The sequence below is a fragment of the Rousettus aegyptiacus genome, unplaced genomic scaffold (assembly GCF_014176215.1).
Source record: "Rousettus aegyptiacus isolate mRouAeg1 unplaced genomic scaffold, mRouAeg1.p scaffold_m13_p_10, whole genome shotgun sequence".
Lineage (NCBI taxonomy): Eukaryota > Metazoa > Chordata > Mammalia > Chiroptera > Pteropodidae > Rousettus > Rousettus aegyptiacus.
In genome coordinates, this window is record NW_023416285.1 from 81,253,682 (window position 1) to 81,272,868 (window position 19,187).

The following is a 19,187-nucleotide window of genomic DNA, read 5'->3' on the forward strand; positions in this document are numbered from 1 at the left end:
GGATAAAATCACAACACAATGAATCACTAATTAAAAATAATTAGAGCATCAATTCTCAAAAATGAAGGCTATGGAGCACCATATATAAGAATTCCTAGAGAAATTCTTGATTTCAATAAGCTTGAAAAACCTTATTGACTATTCAGAGTTATATTTGGAAAACAGACCAAAAAGAAAAAAAAAACTAAACCCCCCATATCCAACCAATTATTCTGTCTAATACACTATAGAAGGTAAAACTATAAAATCTCATTAACAAGTAGGGTATAGATTTAAGAGAATTTCAAAAACAATTTAGGAAAGGAGCATGTCAAAATTAGTTTTAAAAAGGCTGTAGAATTTTAAACGTCATTTTATCAAATTACACATAATATCATGCAGGATTATAATAAGGCAACTAACACTAGCCTAACACTCAAGGCCACTTAAGGGATTGGTAGTATGTTGGAATTAACATGCCAACTATATGCACGATTATTGTTAAAGTTTATGTAACTCCCTAAAGGTCTGAATAAACAATTTTCCTCCTTCATAAATAGTACAAAATAAACTTCAATCCAATCATTGTGGAAATTCTAGAATACTAAATTATTTTACTTTTAACCACACCTGAAAATTAACTTTCAATTGAAACCAATTAATTCTCTGAACGCTACTACCACTTACCTGTTTCTGGCATGTACTAGATATGTCAAAGGGCATAGAAGATATTAATTTAATATTACTGAGCGCCTACATTTATATGCCAGGCCCTGATACAATAAGAATTAAAACAAAGTCTCTACCTTCCAGTAGTTCACAGTAGAACAGGCAAACCACGTATGTAAATAATTATAATTCGCTGTAAAAGAGTGCTAACAGAAATAGGTTTAAGGAAACTTTCACACAATAAAGAACTGGGATCTTGAAGGATAAGGAGGTCTTCCAAGAAAAAAAAGATAGGGTAGGAGTGGAGAGAGGACAGTTTGGGCTGTGAAAACATATAAAAAGAGACAACAGCATTTGATGTTCTAGGACTGGGTCAGAGGTTTTACATGACTGTAGTACATGGAGAAGAGAAAATGGCTGAGTAAAGAGATGTCTGGACTCGGCAATGGTGATTCAGAAATTGTAAATTATTCAAATCTTCAAGCTATATTTACAAGCAGAAATCTATTCTGAGATACTCACTTTCTAGCATGAACATAAGAGTATTTTCATTTCAGTGTCCTCTATATACACAAAATAGGAAGATTTCCCAGATAACTATGAGAAAGTGAGGAGGGAAACTCATATCTGGACAATTATGTTGTCAATAAAACATAATGAAAACCTGCCCCATGCCCAGCCCCTTTTCCCTGCGCTCTCCCCACTATGTCTGACTTCTTGCACATCTATGGCTATGGAGCAGCACCGGGAGCCAGGCAGGCCAAAGAATGGGTGTGAAGAGAAAAAAAATGATACCCCAAAGGGCCGCAGTCGGAACTTTTCTTTATGCTGAAACAAGGCTCATTTAGATCTTCTGTTTACCTTTTATTCCACCTCAGAGATAGTAGAAAATATTTCCTTTAACATACTGGATAAAATTACGACTTGCAACTTCCTGAAAAAAGGCTTTCCTTACTATTCTAATCCCACCAATTGTTCTTCTTCTCGATACTATTGAGAAAAGTTAAGGAAATATTCCTCTACTCCTGCCACTGAAAAGCGCCCACCCAGCAGACCTGGTGCCCATGAATGTACACAGATGAAGCTTTTCACGCTACAAAGAAATCTTTACATTTCTGGATTTTCATTATTTTTTTGGCTAGTGTTGAGACATCTGGTTACCCTCATTAATCAGCTGGCAAAAGAACTGTCACACAAAACTTAAAGTTACCAGAACTGCCAAAAACACCATGAAAGAGAATGAAAAACTAAAATCGCTCTTGAAAAGCTTAACAAGGAAGAACATATTTTGGAAGCAGAAAATAAAAAACTGGTAGACCAGGAAAAACTGAAAATTGAATTAAAGAAAACTGCGGATGCCCTTTCTTTGGCTCAAAATGTAATAACAATGAAAATGCACTCAAGATAGATTTTCAAAAAAATATAACCAACACCTTGAAACACTCAGAACTTCAAGATTATTCGTGGAAAAGCAGTAAGAAAGATCTGTGAACTGTATGAAAGACGACTGTGATCCACCACATTAAGATTATAAATTTGTTAGCCACCAGAAAATATTAGTTCAGAAAAATGTCCCATGACTCGCCAATATTTTAATCTCACACATAAGCTGTTATACTAGCATTATCACAATATCTGATGATGCTTCAGATATTTTAAAGCCTATATTCCAGCTCTTAAATAAAGCATGGTGAACACCTTATTTAACATTGATAGTAACACTGGTTTACCAATGGAAGGAAAAATTCATTAGCCAGTTACTTCTAAAATTAGATTTTTAAGGCTTTGATGAGTTTCCACTAAAAATCAGATGATAATGATTATGTGCATGAATATCAGCAAATCTGTTCATAGATTAAATAATAAAAGATCAGAATTTGCTACTATATTTATAGGGAAGTCAAAGGGCAGTAATAAAAACAATGACCTTATTTTTTCTAAGCCTGATGATACTTTATTAAGACAACTATATTGATAATTATACTTGTTACAATGATTCTGCTCCTCTTGGGCTGTTTTGTTGACATTTGTGGTAATAACACATAATTAGTAAGCATTCTAACCTTTATAAAGTTCATCTAGTAATGTAGTTTACATCTATTTGCATAATTATCACAGCACTGAACTGAAATTATTTTACAACAATGAGGAATTCCTGACTCAAAGTTCATGTACAACATACCCAAAAGCAAGTTTCTCACTGCTGTCAGTTATTAATTATACAAATATTACCTTGAATACGCCTAAACTGGTATCATTTTCTCTAAGATGTTTCTATATTCTGATTCAGGCTTTAGGTGTTAATGAAGGGGATATGTTTAAATTTATAGCCTAAAACTCAGCAATGTATAAAAGAGGAGACAAAAGATCTATGAAGAGAATACTGAATGGTTAGGAAAAGAGCAGTGAGGTCTAGAATTCCTCCTAAATACAGAAGGAAAGGAAAATCAATCAAGGATGACTTCTCCACCATTAACCAAGACAGGGAATACTCAAGTTAGGAATAGATTTTAGGACACTATCTATGAACCACCATATGAAACATTCCTAATAAGCAAAAAGATATGTAGGCCTGAAAGTAAAAGGACAGGGTTTAAAGAATGAGAAGCAACAAGGACAGAACACAGCAGAGAATACTAACTTCTCAGTGCAGGTATCTGAGACTCAAGAGCTCAAGAATGGGATTAACACACTCGTACAGTAAAGATAACCAAAATCATGAAAAATCAAAAAACTATGAACAATGGAGAAATCACTTGAAAGGACTAAAGATAAGAACTGAAAGAGTTTCAGTGAACTTAGTAACCAAGAGATTATTAACAATTGCCAAAAGAAATTTCAATTGTGAGAAGTGGCATAACAGCAATAGGCTAAATTTAAATAAGATTAAAAATGAGTTTCTTAGTTGCACTAGCCATGTTTCAAATGTTCAACAGGCAAATGTGGCTACTGACTACCATAACGGACAGCTCAGATACTGAACATTTACAACCACACCAGTATTCTGTTGGAAAGTAGCTAACCCAGACTCTTACTCCCAAATATGAGCAGACAACTACAAACAACGAACATTCCAGGAACCCAATATTTCACACGGAAAAAATGAAAATATAATTTAAATTCTCAGAGTATTTCTATCAGATTGGATTCACAAAATTACAAGAAGTAATAAAAATTAAAGGTACCAGATTGTCTAAAATAAAACTTTTAATAGATGAATGAAATGAACACAGCTTTAAATAATTAGTGTGAAGTACATGCCAAGAGACTATCCCCAGAGTGCAATGTGTTCTCAAAAAGTATCTGAATACCTAGTATTTATCAAGTGAAGAAGTAGAATAGAACCAAAAGACATCTAAGTTTCAAAAGGGGAAAAGTCAGACACAGTTAAAAGAGGGGTAGGATAGATAGCAGGAGGAAGAGAGGGGGAATGACTCTAAGGGCTATCTTCAGACTAAAACAGAATAGTAAGCAGAAGTATGAAAAAAGAGCACATTTACAATGAGACTGAAGTTTCAGATCTTAGGACAAAGAAAAAAATTCTAAAGGCTCTCAGCCTTGGAGTGGGAAAGTTAACAAACACAGCATAATTGATAAGCTACCTTAAGAACTAGGTTTGATATCAGACAGCATAACTGATAAGCTACATTAAGAACAAGGTTTGATATCAGACTTCTCATCTACAACAATGAATGGTAATCATCATTTTTAAATTATCTCAAGAAATAAATTTTTTTAAAGATTCAAGGGGGGGAGGGATGGTATTTTATCTAATCAAAAGCTCATTCTTCATATGTGAGGACAAAATAAAGACATATCTGATCTGGGCATGCAAAGCCTCAGATAATCACTCATTAAAAAAAGTTATGACTCATTATAAAAACATATAGAACACAAAGCAAAAAGTGCTTTTAAAAATGAGAAGTGAAATCAACTGTAATATTGGAAAACTTTCTCACCTGATAACAAACAGATCAAATAAAAATTAAGACATATTATGTAATACATAATTACATGACCTGACAGAGTTCTCTGTACCAAAGATAAAATATATTATTTTCAAACATCCAAAAAATATTTACAGTAATAAAAGTATTCTGATTGAGATAAGGAAAAAAAGTCTTCATTCCAAAAGGCCAATGAAATTAGAATTTAACAGAAAGGAAGCCAAATAATAATAATTTTAAAAATACTGATTTAAAAAATTCACTTAGAAATTTTAAAATGTACTTCTAACTACTTCTGGGCTAAAAAAGAAAAAAAATCATGTCTAGACTTAAGTAAAAATGAAATTACTCCATATAACTGCATCAAAATCTATGCACTATCATCTAAGCAGCAAAGTTTAGAAAATTTATGTTTAAATGTTTTCAGTAAAAAACAAAGAATCAAAATAAACTAAGTTTTCAACTGAAGAAATTAGGGCCAAAGAATAATCCAATAAAACTAAATTAAATAGAAAACAAGGGTTGTTTCTCATTAGTTTCTTTAAAAATACCAAATACAAGGAATGAGTCTTTGGTTATGTCTGATTCTTAAAAAGTCGAAGAGGATACAATGTTAATACAAGAGTTAATATGCTAACAGATTTATAAATTTAAACTTTATATCAATAACTTTTCTAATAAAATATTAACGCAAGTAGGGAAACGAAATCAATAACCATAGGAAAAGTGAGAAAAGAACCAAAGTTCTATCTTACAATAAGGCAACAAGACCAGAGAGTTTTATGGCAGAATGTAACCATAGATTTCAGAAATTGGCAATTCCTATTAAGCCATTTCAGGGCACAGAAAAAGAAATCTTTCTAACCCATTCTAAATAGTGCTTCTCATTTATGGACGTAAAAATAAAATATTAGCACATAAAAATCACAAATACTATGACCAAGAATAGGTTTTTTTCAATGTTAAAAATATTTCAACATTAAGAAACATTACAATTTATTACATCAATACACTGAAGAAAAAGCTGTATGATTACCTCTCTTAACAACTGCTGAAAAACTTCGAGATTCAAATTCTATTCTGGATACTGCTGGCAAACTAGGAAGAGAAGCAAAGTACCTTAACTTGGTCAAGTATCTATCAGAAAACTAAAGGAAGCATTCTTGAAGGTGAAACTCTAGAGGTTTGCCCCTTAAAATCAAGAACAAAGATGTCCATTATCAACACAATGAACATTTGAACATCCAGCTTTGGCAATATAATTAAGTTAAAAAAAATTACCCAGGTGACAAAACACATTTAAGTATGTCCTAGACATTACTGAAAAACAAGGACTTGCCCTAACAAGAAGCAGAATATGCTATAAATCTAGATCGAAATACATGGAATTGACTTTTTTTACCTACAAAAAAACCCAACAATTTTATATGAATTAACCCAACATATAGCTACAGTGAAGGGCTGCAGCAGAAATGCATTCCACCTTTCATAAATGTTGCCCTTCTAATTTTAATAAAGCAACATGCACTTAGCAGGAACCACATTTTACTACCTTGAACCTGCTTTCGTTGTTATAAAAATGTTTTCTCTTTGGATAAATTTCTATTGTTCTTATTTGTAAAAATTAAGTAAACCTTTCGGTTTAAAGCAGAAAGTTTAAGACAGTTCTTATTTCAAGCCATTCTACATTATCAAAGTAGAATTCAGAAATTTCCACATTAGTGAAACTTTGATCTGATCCCCATACAGCAAAATACCACACAAAATGAAAACAGCAATAAAATGGTCACCCAATGACAGATGCCTGTCCCAAATCAAACTATCCAGGCCCCCCTTCCACCATTTCTCTTGGAGTCTACCAGTAGTAGGTTCAAGCTTGAGGTCTTCTTCAGCATTTCTAACCATTTTGACACTAGAATCTAACTTTGCCTCAAAATATTCACATCGAATGAAATCCTCTTTAAACGCTACTTCCACCATATCAATCCAAATCCCAATCACCTCAAATCTACAATACTTTAGAGTTCTAATACCATATGGCCTTCTGTAACTAAATCTTAGTTATTATTGTGCTCCAAATCAGCACACAAAAGGACACTTTCAAAGCTTGAATGGACATGAGGAGGAAAAAAGTAGTGAATAGTATATAATCCCCTAGCTGTGCTAATAACATGGTGCTGACAAAGTCAAGTTAAACAGCTACGATAGCAGCCTCCAGTAAGTAGAGTTCTCCTGGTCTAGACAGACCAGACTTAAATCTTTCCATGCACTATACGATGAAAATGAAAATCAACTAATAAACAATAAAACATCTTTTTGAATTCCCTGTTTGCACTAAAAATAAGTTTAACATCTAAATACTAAAATGAGTGCTACATTCTGAAATCTGTGTTGAATAACCAAGAACATCCCTAAATTACAAGAGTCAGTATCAAGGACTCAGTCAAATAAATAAAAGTGGCCAAAATCAAATTAAAGGCGAGATTTTGAGGACTTAACTACTTTTTCAAAATAATCGACACTGCCATTTACTAATTATATAAAAAAGGAACTAGCATAATTCCACAAAAATATAAAATTAAGGTTTACACATTAATAAAGTACTTAACCCTTCATATTTTTTGTAATTTAAAGGTACCATAATGAGACTCAGATATCTATGCATACAATATTAAAGACAAATGCTTTAAAACTCCGATAAGAAGCTAATGTGCAGCAGGAACAGAAACCTGACCAAACTGCCACACAGAAGGGTACAGGCAGTAGAGAATACTACTTCTGTGTCCAGCTTCCCTAGCTTTTCCCTACTACAATGAATGTTTTCATGATCACATTGTATGAAGCTGAAAGAGTGCAAAATTATTCTTCACAAACTGATTATTAAATACAGAAACACTTTATCATGATCATCTCATCCAAGCCAAAATATTCCAAGTTAACATATTTTACTAGTATTGATTTTTGGTTATGAGAAAGGACTACTTCTGTGAGTAAAATATAGAACACAACTTTTCAGAAAATGCCAACATTACGTCATGCTCTTCTGGCATATGAATTCTTAAGTTATTAAAGATAAACCAAAAGACTAACACTATCTAAATATATCAGCCACAGTTACTGTAAGTGTCTTTCAAAAAGCAATTACTCCTAAGGGTCATGCCTGCTAATACCTGAAGTCAGCCTGAGTATAACAATTCAGGTGAAGGTTATTTTTCAAACAGAAAAAAAGCTAAATGAAGTTTACTACTAAACTGTCTCAGATGGCACAGGGACTGGGAGGTGGGGTGGGGTGGGGAAAATATGGCAAGCCAAAGACTTTTACCTAAAGCAATAGTGGTAGCTCCAGATATTACCCAAATATCAGCTGGCTTATCCAGTTGCTCATATGGTTATAAACTTCTCTGTCTGACAATAGTTCTACTCTGGGTTACTAGATGTCCTTGCCCCAGTTTATTAAGTTGGCTATTTAATGTTTTTCAAATTTAATGCATACTTATTTTACCATTATCTGTGAATCAAAAAAGACAGAATTCTTTAAAACTCAAGAAAACACAAAGTAAATGATTTCACAAATTATATACTAATATACACACATACTACTCTATGCTCTAGATTCCTAAATTCATATTCCTTAACGTTCAGAGTACCTCCTCCTGTGTGATTCTTCCTAGAACTGCAGTTTCTAAGTACCTAATTTAAGCAGCGTTTATTTAAAAATTCTGTTTTCTAGACTCCACCCCACTGCTGATTCACGGTAACTGAGATGGAGACAGGGCACTTACAGTTTTAAGAGCTTCTCAGGTGATTCAAATAGGCAGCAAAATTTGGGGAAATTGCCCTAAATGTGTTCTTTGGTTTTTGAACCTTTACATCTATCCTAAAAACTTCTAAACTGCAAAGACCTGGGTATGAGCAGGTACCCTTTATGGGACTCGTACTTGCCAGACTCCTGGTATTTTCCTTCCTAACTCTAAGGAAAAGGGAAGCAGTAGCCTGAGATCTAGAGTTGCTGATCTGACACTACTCATTAGCCACAGAAATAAGGGTAAACTTAATTCACCATGTCACTGTCCAGGCACTTAGCTAAATGCTTTATAAGTGTTTTAGATAATTTCATTTAACCCCACAACAATCTCAGAGGAGGGGACACACAAACTGAAGTAGTGTGTCTAACTAAGGTAACTACCCACAAGGTAGCAAAAACTGGTTTTAAATACCAATCTAACTGAAAGAAGACTTCCCCTATTAAGCTTAAGACGTTAAGTATTAATACTCCAAGCACTTTAGTACTCCTAGTCAGTCCTCTTAGATTGATATTTTATCACCAAGTGTCTGCAGAGTCCACTCTGCTAATATTAAATGCTAGCAAAAAAAAAAAGAAAAACATAATATGAAACCGTTTTAATAATTCTGGAAGGACTATTTACGGAATCCTTCTGATATTTTATAGCACAAAAATGTTCCTATGAAAACTGATTAATTCCAAAATTATAGGATTTGAGGTATTTTTATTTTCCCTTTCTCTGCATTTTCTAGTTTTTCATAATAACTGCATACTACCTAAGAAAAATTTTAGTGCAAGCAGCACTATGTACAGGCATACCTTCTTTTACTGTGCTTTCCAAATGTTGCATTTTTTATAAATTGAAGGCTAGGCCCTCCACCAGCAAAATGTCTGAAATATGCCTATAGTTCAAGAGTCCATCAACTCCAACCTTGCTTTGCATAAATAAGGTACTTCAGATATAAGGTATATAAAATTATTCTTTAGAGATATAGGAATATGTGTAAAGCTAGACAGAATACAGGGCGATCATATTCTTCAAAACTGTGCTGTCCAATTCAGTAGCCACTAACTAGCCATGGCAAGTAGCCAAATGACATGTGGTTATCACAAACTGAAAAATGCTATAAGCGTAAAATACTAGATTTCAAAGACCTTGTATAAAAAAAGGATTGTAAAGTATCTTATTTTTTAAAATACCAAGTATTGAAATATTTTAGATATATTAGGTTATATAAATTATAGTAAAATTTCACTTTATTTCAGTACAGCTACTAGAAAACTACAAGTAATTTGCATTTGTGGCCCACACTGTATTTCTATTGGACAGCGCTGCTCTAGAACCTTGTTACTCAGATGCTGCCAGCAACATGGGCACCACGTGGGATCTAGTTAAAAAGGCAGATCGCTGGGCCCCACCCCAGAACTGCTGAACCAGAAAGCAAGAGCCCCAAGTGATTGGTATAAGTATTTGAGAGTCATTATTCCAGGAAACTGCAATTTCTTGTCCCTTAAATCACGACAATCCCAATATTCTTTGGTCTACCCATATAGTTATTACAAGGTGTTAGACACTGTTCTAAATAACAGTGATACAGGGGATGCAGTCATTATCAAAACAATCTCACACCCTGTTCTGGTGGTTTATATATTCCACAGAAGACAAGCAAACAAACTAAAATACAGTCACTTCTGCTGTAACACTTCACACGCCTCAAACATCTGCCAGCTATCTCAGTTCATTGCATGAGTTATGAATCATATCCATCCACAATCGGTGTTACAACTTTCAGATGATTATTTCAGATAGCCCTTCTTCCACCACTTCACAATAACTTACAAGGTACAACCCTTCCAACAGATGCCCATTTCCACAAGTGCATTTCACGTCTTTGTCCAGGTAAAGCGCCATACTTGCTGCATTGTTAATGTATAACCATTTGTTATACTACGATTTTTCTTAAGTTCCCATCTTTTTTTTAACGTCAGATATTGTTTTTGAATACTGTTCCCCTACACACAGTCTTCCCATAAATCCTGTAATGCGATTTTGCATAGCGTGGTAACGTTCAGGAACACACAAGTCAAGTTATAGCAGAATGACTCCAGTAACAGGTCACGTTAAGAACAAGGAAGGAACAAAGCAGTGGAAAGAACAGTGATGATGGGGATGGCTGTTCCGGAATGAACAAGAAGGGTAGAGAAAGCCTTAAGTAGGCACGCTATCAAAGTGAGAGAGTACACAAGGAGAATACAGAGAAAGATGAATATCCCAGAAAAGAGAAAAATGTACAGAACCCTTCAGTCAAGAGAACTTCCTGTAGGGTCAATATGGACAGAGCAACACAAACAAGAGGAAGAGTGGTCAATGAAGAGGCTGAAGAAACACCCAGACACACAAATTACACCATGGGGTTTATAGGCCTTGGTAAATAACAGTCACTAGAGAGTTCTGGGCTTCAGAGTAACGTGAGCTGACTGGCATTTTAAATGGACCACCCTGGCTACTGCGTGGGAAAATAATTCTGTGAAACAAAAAGGATGTGGGGACACCACTCAGGAGGCTCTTGCAGAATCCAGGTTGAAGAAGATGGTAGCCACGACAATGGTTGTATTTTAAGTACTGAGAAGTATAGTTTGAAGGTGAAGATAAGGTTTTAGGTATTGTTAAAAAAAAAAAAGAGAGACCCATTTCCATCCAGTTCAAGAATACTAGGCAGAATACTCTAATTGAATTATACTTTCATCAGTAAAACAGAAATAATCTGATTAACTTATTCCAAAGGGCTGTATGAGATCAGTTAAAGCTAACATAAAAGGGCTTTGAAAATTATGAAGCATTCATTTAAATCATAAAAATTAGACTCTTCATAGGATATACTTTCGAGCCCCAAATAACTGCTTTTAAAATGACTAACAAATAGTATCTCCAGTATTTTTAATATAAAGGCCAAGAAAGTGAATTAAATTACAGACGTGATCCCAGTTACAGTATCTGTATACAGATGCCCAGCTTACTGCTAACTTTGCTTTTTATTTTATTTTAACTTCACTCTTTTCAGCATGATAAAATGAAACTACATATACCAAAATCATTCTGTACAACAGAATCAAACAAACAGATGCTTAACAGAGGGACAATCTAGAATATATGTTTTCTGTGAATTACGGACAAAAATCCCAAATATGTTATACCAATGTTAAATACGTCTTGAACAATTCAATTAAGCCATTCTTAAAAGATCAAAGTGAACCATTCCAAAACATTTTTGTGAGACATAGCTTTTCATAAATACATCACCATATTTTAAAAAACACCAAAAACGTTAAAATTTGATTACTAAGACAAATGATGTATGTGTTCAAATACATGCACAATTGTTTACAATACATATATTTTCTAAAATTAAGAAAAAATACTGACGAGCTAAAACACTAAGACTGCTAATCTTCCAACCTTGTTTCTCTTGAAATGGAATAGCTGATTTCTGTGGTCTTTTTTTAAGTGACCTACAGAAATCCAATGAAAACATTTGCCTAGTAGACTGTCTCCCTACTGAGCATAAATCAAAAAAATATTTACCTCTGATTGTCATTAGAAAAATACTTAACAGTCAATGTTATTGAAATCCAAATTTTTAACAAATTTTAGATTCTGTATGAAATTTCCAAGTTGCTTTGAAAATAAGTCTCTGAAAATGAGAGCTTAAGAAAAATATCTTCTTCCTATTAAAACTTTCTGACGAGCTTTCATGTTAAAACTCAGTTTTAAAAGTTAAACACATGTAGTACCTTGGTCTAGTACTGCATATATACATTGTACCAATGTCAACGCTCTGGGTTTCATACTGTACCATAATTAGGTAAGATGTAACCACTAGAGGAAGTTGGCTGAAAGAATTAATATAAGCGAAATCACCTTTAAACTAATTTGTGCTATAATAAACACACACCAAACAAGCTTTCAATATGCCTAATGTTATATCTCTGACAGTGTATACAATTTACCAGAACAGAGAAGACTAATTTCTAAACTCAGCTGTTGCTACTTATTCAATGTTATACAAGTAAATTTTTGCTCATTTTTACTGTTCTAATAAGGTCAAAATGATCAAATGAAACTTTATTTTTATAGTACTAACATTAAAAATGCAAAGCATATTTCATTTTACACAAAACCTAGTTACTGGAATAACCATAAGGCCATGTTGTACAAGTATCACAATCTAATATCCAATGTGAAAAGGTTCAAACATTACTAAATTATATTTTAAAAACTATAGAAAACACCACTTATCCCTGAATGGTCCTTACTGAACAATTTGTTCAAATGTTATTGTAACCTTTGTTTGAAAATCAGATGAAAATACAGTTCCAAATTTCACCAGATCTGTCAAAATGGCAAAACAAGATAAAAATTTTTCACGATGTAACTAAAAACTTTAAAATCTCTGGCAACAATGGTTACCAAATCACTAAGTGCAATTCTCTCCTGTACACAAAGATATCTGAATGCTAACTGAAGAGCTACGTATGTAATTTATTAGTCCCACAGAGAACCAATAAAGAATATTTTCTGATTAACCAAGTGAGCTAAGGCATCTCTCCTAAAAAGATGTTTCTAACAAATATTCCAAATACATTTTATAAAGTTTTTTACAGTTAATTCCGAAATGAATAATGAGAAAAATGGAACAAACCCCAAGAGGTTAAAGTTTTGTGGAACAGCTTTACAGAATCCCTGGCAAAGGCACCCTTCATCCCTAAATTTATTTGTACTATCATCATTCTTAAGATTACTTGGTAAAATAATCATTAGAATTAGTCCTCAAGAAAAAAATATTTAAGACAGATGGGAAGAGTTTTATAAATGCATAAAAGTACGAATTTAACCTGTAATATATGTTCACTCTTGTGAGGTTTGGATGTCAACTGTATACCTTTAAAAACATGTATAAGCTATAAAAACAAATCTACTGACTGTACCTTAAGATTCTTATTTTTTGGTTATTTTTAAACAAAAGATTATATGATTTGCAGAGGGATCATGGTATAAAAGTAACTTACTCCACCAAGTTAAATAATCTTTTTAAATAAGTTATACCTCTCATTTTATTTTACAATAATCTACATTCCTTTTAATAAATCCTAAGGGGTAAAAATCTCTTAACTGTACATACGATGTTGTAGTCTTTAAATAGACTTCTAAGAGTGACAAGCCTTTTCAATTCCTAACTTTTTCTAGTATAATGTAAGTGCTTTTTACACATTACTTCTAAACTGTCACTTTTCAAGGAAATCCAAGGTGCCATGAAGGAAACCTAGTAATTATCTTGCAAGTCCCACATTTGTGTAACTTGCTTTATAAAATGCAAGTTACAAATCATAGAACATAGCCTCTTGTTATTTTTTTACTAAAAATCATTAGTTTAATCATAAAATAAACAAATTTGAAATTAGTTCAATAAGCAAAAACAGAAACCTATTCTCATATTATACATGCTAAGCACACAGATGATCCATCTCACTTGCATTTGACTCTGAATAGTGGCTTTTGACTTTATAATATGACTATCTATATGTATTTGATTTCATATTTAAAATAAAAATCTAAAGGAATACAAAAGCCTGCAATAAAATTATACATATTAGCAATAAAACACCTGTACTCAAAGTATAACTAAGTATTAATGAAGAATCACCACTTCACATCTTTAAAAGACAGAAGAACAAAGATGCTCTCTCAACTCCAGAACAGAGATTTCATATTTTATGGTATTATTCCTACATAGTACAAAGAAATATGGCAGCCAGGACTATTAGAGATGGAACAAACGGGACAAATAGGGATGGAGTTATAGTATTAGTTAAAAGGCTCTACAGGAAGACAAACAAGTAGCTAAAAAGCATGTTAGAAAGTAAAGTCCAGCTCAGCAAATGACAATCAGAAAAGAAGTTTCTTTCAATTAGAGCTAAGAAAACATCAGCAAGCAGATACAAATAAAAAGGAAACTAAAAGCCAATAAGAGGTATGAGAAGTTCATACAGGAAGTAAAATTAAAATCAAAATGAAGAAAAAAAGGAATAAAGAAAAAGCAGCTACGACATCCCCCTCAAGAGTCAAAGCCTTTAATAAGAGTAGCTTCAAGGCCAGGATTACATCTATCTTTACTTCCAGGAATACCACAGAATCGTTGGCATTCAGTAGATGCCTAAAGTTTGTTGAATGAATAAGCAACAGAATATTCTTGGGATTATTTCACCTGTAAAAAGATCTGTCAGGCATGATTCACTGTAAATGTATGAAAGCATTTACACATCGTTTACTAGAGAACCTAAACTGATTTTTTCTGAAATCTGAAACGATAGATTAACCAGATTACAAACACCAAAAGAGATACCTAAAACACTTATCCATGAGGAGATAAGGTGTCACATTCTAGTTTGTTTCTATCACCCAAATTTTAAAAATAAAGCACAGTACAAGTAGTACCTGCCTTTCAAGAGCTAACATTTGAAATGAAATCCACTATAGAAAAGTGATTGATAATATCTCAGACAGTACATACTATGGAAAATTCACGCACAAAATGAAAAATATTAATGGGTCCAGTAATTTTGCCATCAAAGAATTTCTAATACAAATTAGAAATACAAATACACTTTAATAACCAAGCCCACTTGCTGTTACTTACAAAAATATGGTTTATCTGAATAAGCAGCAGAAAGCTATAGCAAATATTCAAGAGAACTATACTTTTCTCCCATCCAGTAACTATCTAAATTCTCCATCTCAATGCAATTTCCTAACCATTATTTTCTTCAACCAGTAATTATGTACATAGAAGGCCAATGTTTCCCACTATCTTAGGAGGCAAAAAAGAGACCCAAAAGATGCAGAATATTGTTTAAAAGTAAGCAAAGTACTGAGAAGCTCATTGACAATCAGAGGCAGAAAGCTACATGGTTCTCTATTTGACTCTCCTGAGGAGCTTATAAAAGCATAACCATTAGTATATATTTGTTACCTATTTAATGATATAAGAACTTATATAAGGAAAAAATATACACGTCTTCATTATTTTAGTGAAACTGGTTTGTTCCCCAACACACACTTTATACATGAAATCTAGTATTTTGGTAAAGTTGGGAAAATTAATTCTGAAAATATTTGAGTTTATTCACTTTTTCTCAGCTTCCTACCACAAAGAGCTTGAGGGAAGGTAATAACTGAAAAGTAACAGCATTGTACAAAAGAAATGAGGTTAATTTTTAAAAAGGCAAATATGCAAATGAATTCAGTATAGAAGATACAATAATAAGATCCAGAATATGGGAAATAATATTTTACATGTTTACAACAAAAACCTAAAAGGAATTTTCAGAAGCAAAAAACCTGTTTAAAATTCACAATTTATCACTATGAAACACATTTGAGGCCCTAAAAAAAGATCTGAGCACCAACAAGGATCTCAAAATAATTAAGCCAAATAAACTAAAATCTTTACTTGAAAAGGTGAAAGTTCCGTTCTTGGAAAAAACTGCTGCATTTCTCTCATCATTAAGAAAGCATTTGGTAAATTATATTCATAAATGCATTCTCTTATTATCAGCTGCTGGAATCCATTTTTAGACGTTTGGGTCAGCATCTTATTTCCACAGTAACTACACTTCAGGAATCAAATAAATTGATAAAAATATTTTGATAACATAATTATATGGCAATGTCCCCAAGCTAAAAATATTGCCACCTACACTTTTATATGGAGCTACTATTAAAAAGAAATGTGTGTGAAAGTTTCAACATAAAAGCTACTCACCACCATCCCTCTCTCTAACTCTGTGAATATGCACATTTTTAGCCTTACTGTGACCTGTGCTGTCACTATATTTGTTTTCAGGACTATCAGATCTCCGCAACATTTTATTTGGTGGTGAAGGATCTGCGGCGTCTCGCATTTTCTCATGTCTGTGATCACCACTACTGGGGTGACTCTTCGATGAATATTTAAGTGCCTGTAAAACATCACCCCCCCAAAAAAAGAGAGAAAAATTAAAACTTTAAACACAATTTCCTAATTTTATCATAAAACTGAATGTTTATAACTTAAGTTTTACAAATTTTTAAATAAAAAAAAAATTTCTATTTTCAACTATGCATTTAAGTTATTCAGGCAAGACCTAAATGCCTAAAAGTTATTAAAAAGTTTCTCATACAAATCATAATACCATGTTAAAAAGAAACAGAAAAATCCAGTCCATAAAGTATCTTTTAAATACATGAAATCACATACCTTGGCACATTACTTCAATATTTAAATTTTTCTGATAATTAAAAAGTGTAATCTAAAGTAGAAACTGAGTATTACTGTAATCTATTTCTGCTCTACAACTGACAGACACATAATGAGCTAATGTTTCCTAAGAAACCTACAATGAAAACATCAGTTCTCTGATTCAAATAAAACATTTCACATCTACCTTACCCATTCTTACAGGTATGAAGAACAATTTTAAGGTATAAAAAAATATCAGCTAATATTTCTAATATAACATAAAGAATCTTAACTCCTTCACAATACTGGTTTAATTTTACTATAACATAATTTTAAATAACCATGACATACTAGTCTTTTAAAATCTGTAACTGTTTTAGAGGAGCAGATTCAATAGGGGTTAATCTTTAAGTTTTCAGGTAACCAACAATGTTTTACACATCAAAGAACCTAGGGTTTTTAACTCGAACTTTAACTCCTGCTAGCCAGTTAGCATAACTATTAGCTTAGAAACCTACTCTCCTAGCCTTTAAGTGATTAGATGTAGAAAGTATCTACTTATAGTGTCATCTGATAACCATTTAAGATTTCTCCCTGAAAACAGGTGCAACCTGCATAATTTAAAAAAAAAAAAAAACTTTACATGCAGCAACTGCAGTAACAAAACGGAAACTGCACACTTAGAATCATCCTGTATAAGAATGAATTATTCAAGCATCCAAAGATCTCAATTCCTACAGAACCAGGGACACTGTCTTTCGCTGGTAAGATAATTGTTTGAACCAAAAACGACTGAGAAGGGATAGTGGTTTAGAACACACTTAAGAATTAGAATTAGTTGTTTCTTCCCAATCTTTCATCTAATTGTAATACCTTAAAATTAACTTTCGGCTCCCCAACACAATAAATACGGTTCAGCAATCAACTATCACTTCTCCCCATAGATTCTTTCACACCCAAATAATCGAGAACGGTCCTTCCTGGCCGAGAATGATTTTTTCCTTATAAAAATGAACTTCCTTCAGTCACCTGTCAAATTAAGTCACTGAACCTCGTTGGGGAGCGCAAGTGGACACAAACACAACATTTTAAGGGGTTCCGCGGTGCTAGTTTCGTATTTGTTGCACCGCAGGGCCTGCAGCGACTTCTGAAGCCTGCGCTCGAGTAGCAGGTCCTCCCTTCCCCCTCCGTCCCCCCGTCCGCCCCTCCACCCGGGCCTCGGCTGGTACCTGGTAAGGCTGCGAGTCCCCCCTCCGGTCGTGACAGCTGAAAAACAGGAAGAGAAACAGCGACATGAAACATCTCGGGGGTAGGAAGAAAACGGGTCCCCCCCCAGCGCCCCTCCCCACGGGAGACCTACCAAACGAAGCGGCGGTGAGCCCGCACAGACACTCGCCGCTTAAAAGCAGCAACGCGGGCGAAACGCCGCGAACCAGCCCTCCGCTCCCTCCACACTCACTGTGGCCTCGCCAGCTCGCGCGGCCGCTCCTCCTCCCCAGCCCGATCCGGATCAGGGTTAACAACAAAAATGGCGGCTCAGCCAGCACCAGATAAGGAGGAACAGCCCCCCCGCTGCCGCCGCCGCCGCCGCCCCCCGCCCCCGCCACGGCCCGGCCCGAAACGAAAAGCCAATTTACCCATCACTGAGTCTCTGCTGTTTCCTCGCATACATTACCATCAATGCCCGGCCTGTGAGTGTGTGTCGGGGGAGGGGGGAGGCGGCCGCGAGAGGCGGGCGGGCGCGCAGGCGGCGGGCGGGCGGCAGCACCGGCACCAGGGCCCGGCGCGCCCTCGGCGACTCTCAGCACCTCCCCGTTACTGGCGCCGGCGCTCCCGGGCCATATCCCTCCGTCCACACCACTCTCACTCTCAGCCCGGGCAGCGGCGCCAACTACACGGCGGCAGCGGCGAACCGGGGGGAGGGGGGCAAGAAGACGCGTCCGGCTCAGCCGCGCGGAGAGCGACCGCCTCCTTCGCCTTCTCCTCCTCCTCCTGCTCCGCCGCCTTCTCCCCTCCTCCCCCCGCCGCCGCCGCTGCTGCCTGGCCCTTCTCCTCCTCCTCCTCCTCCTCCTTCTCCTCCTCCTCCTCCTCCTCCTCCTCCTGCCGCTGCCGCCGCCGCCGCCGCCGCCGCCGCTGGTGCCGCCGCTGCTGCTCCACCAACTACATCCGGGCAACTCGGAGGCTGCGGCCTTCGGCAAACCTCGGCAGTTTCCGCCGCACCCCTCCTCTCCCACCCTCAGCCTTCCTCCCCGCCCCGCGCAGCTCCGGAACGCCGCCTTCGGCAAACCTCGCCTCGCCCCGGTCTTCCTCTTCCTCTGAGGCCTGGCTCGCGGCCTCGCGACCCGTCAGCCCTTTCCGGTTACCGCTGCTTTTCCTCACGCTTAAGTCCAGCCACCTTCGTTCCAGTTTAGGGAGAGTCCTGCCTGGGGACCCGCTCGAGGCTGGTCCCGGGGGCCCCGGGGTGCGCGGGTAGGGAGCCGCCTTCGGGAGGAGGACGGTGGGGCGCGAGAGAAGCCATCTCGGACTAAATAA

The 19,187-nt window shown here is 35.7% G+C and overlaps 1 protein-coding gene and 1 pseudogene across 9 annotated transcripts in view; one reads left to right on the plus strand and one right to left on the minus strand.

Annotated features, from left to right (window-relative positions):
- The window catches only part of WAC (WW domain containing adaptor with coiled-coil), an 81,586-nt gene extending 62,402 nt beyond the window's left edge, over positions 1 to 19,184 (minus strand). For 2 of the 9 annotated variants that reach the window (XM_016160783.2, XM_016160779.2), the window contains exons 1-3: positions 18,943 to 19,184; positions 17,885 to 17,921; positions 16,200 to 16,395 (exon numbers count right to left, since the gene is read on the minus strand). In XM_016160783.2, the coding sequence (XP_016016269.1) occupies positions 16,200 to 16,338 (139 nt within the window). In that variant the 5' untranslated portion in view covers positions 16,339 to 16,395; positions 17,885 to 17,921; positions 18,943 to 19,184. Of the gene's footprint in view, positions 1 to 16,199; positions 16,414 to 17,884; positions 17,922 to 18,114; positions 18,134 to 18,292; positions 18,702 to 18,942 lie in introns of those variants that run through there. The other 7 variants (XM_016160777.2, XM_016160778.2, XM_016160776.2 and 4 more) reach the window with 7 other exon arrangements.
- On the plus strand, positions 1,437 to 2,217 carry LOC107518770 (annotated as a pseudogene).
- Positions 19,185 to 19,187: the final 3 nt, after the last annotated feature.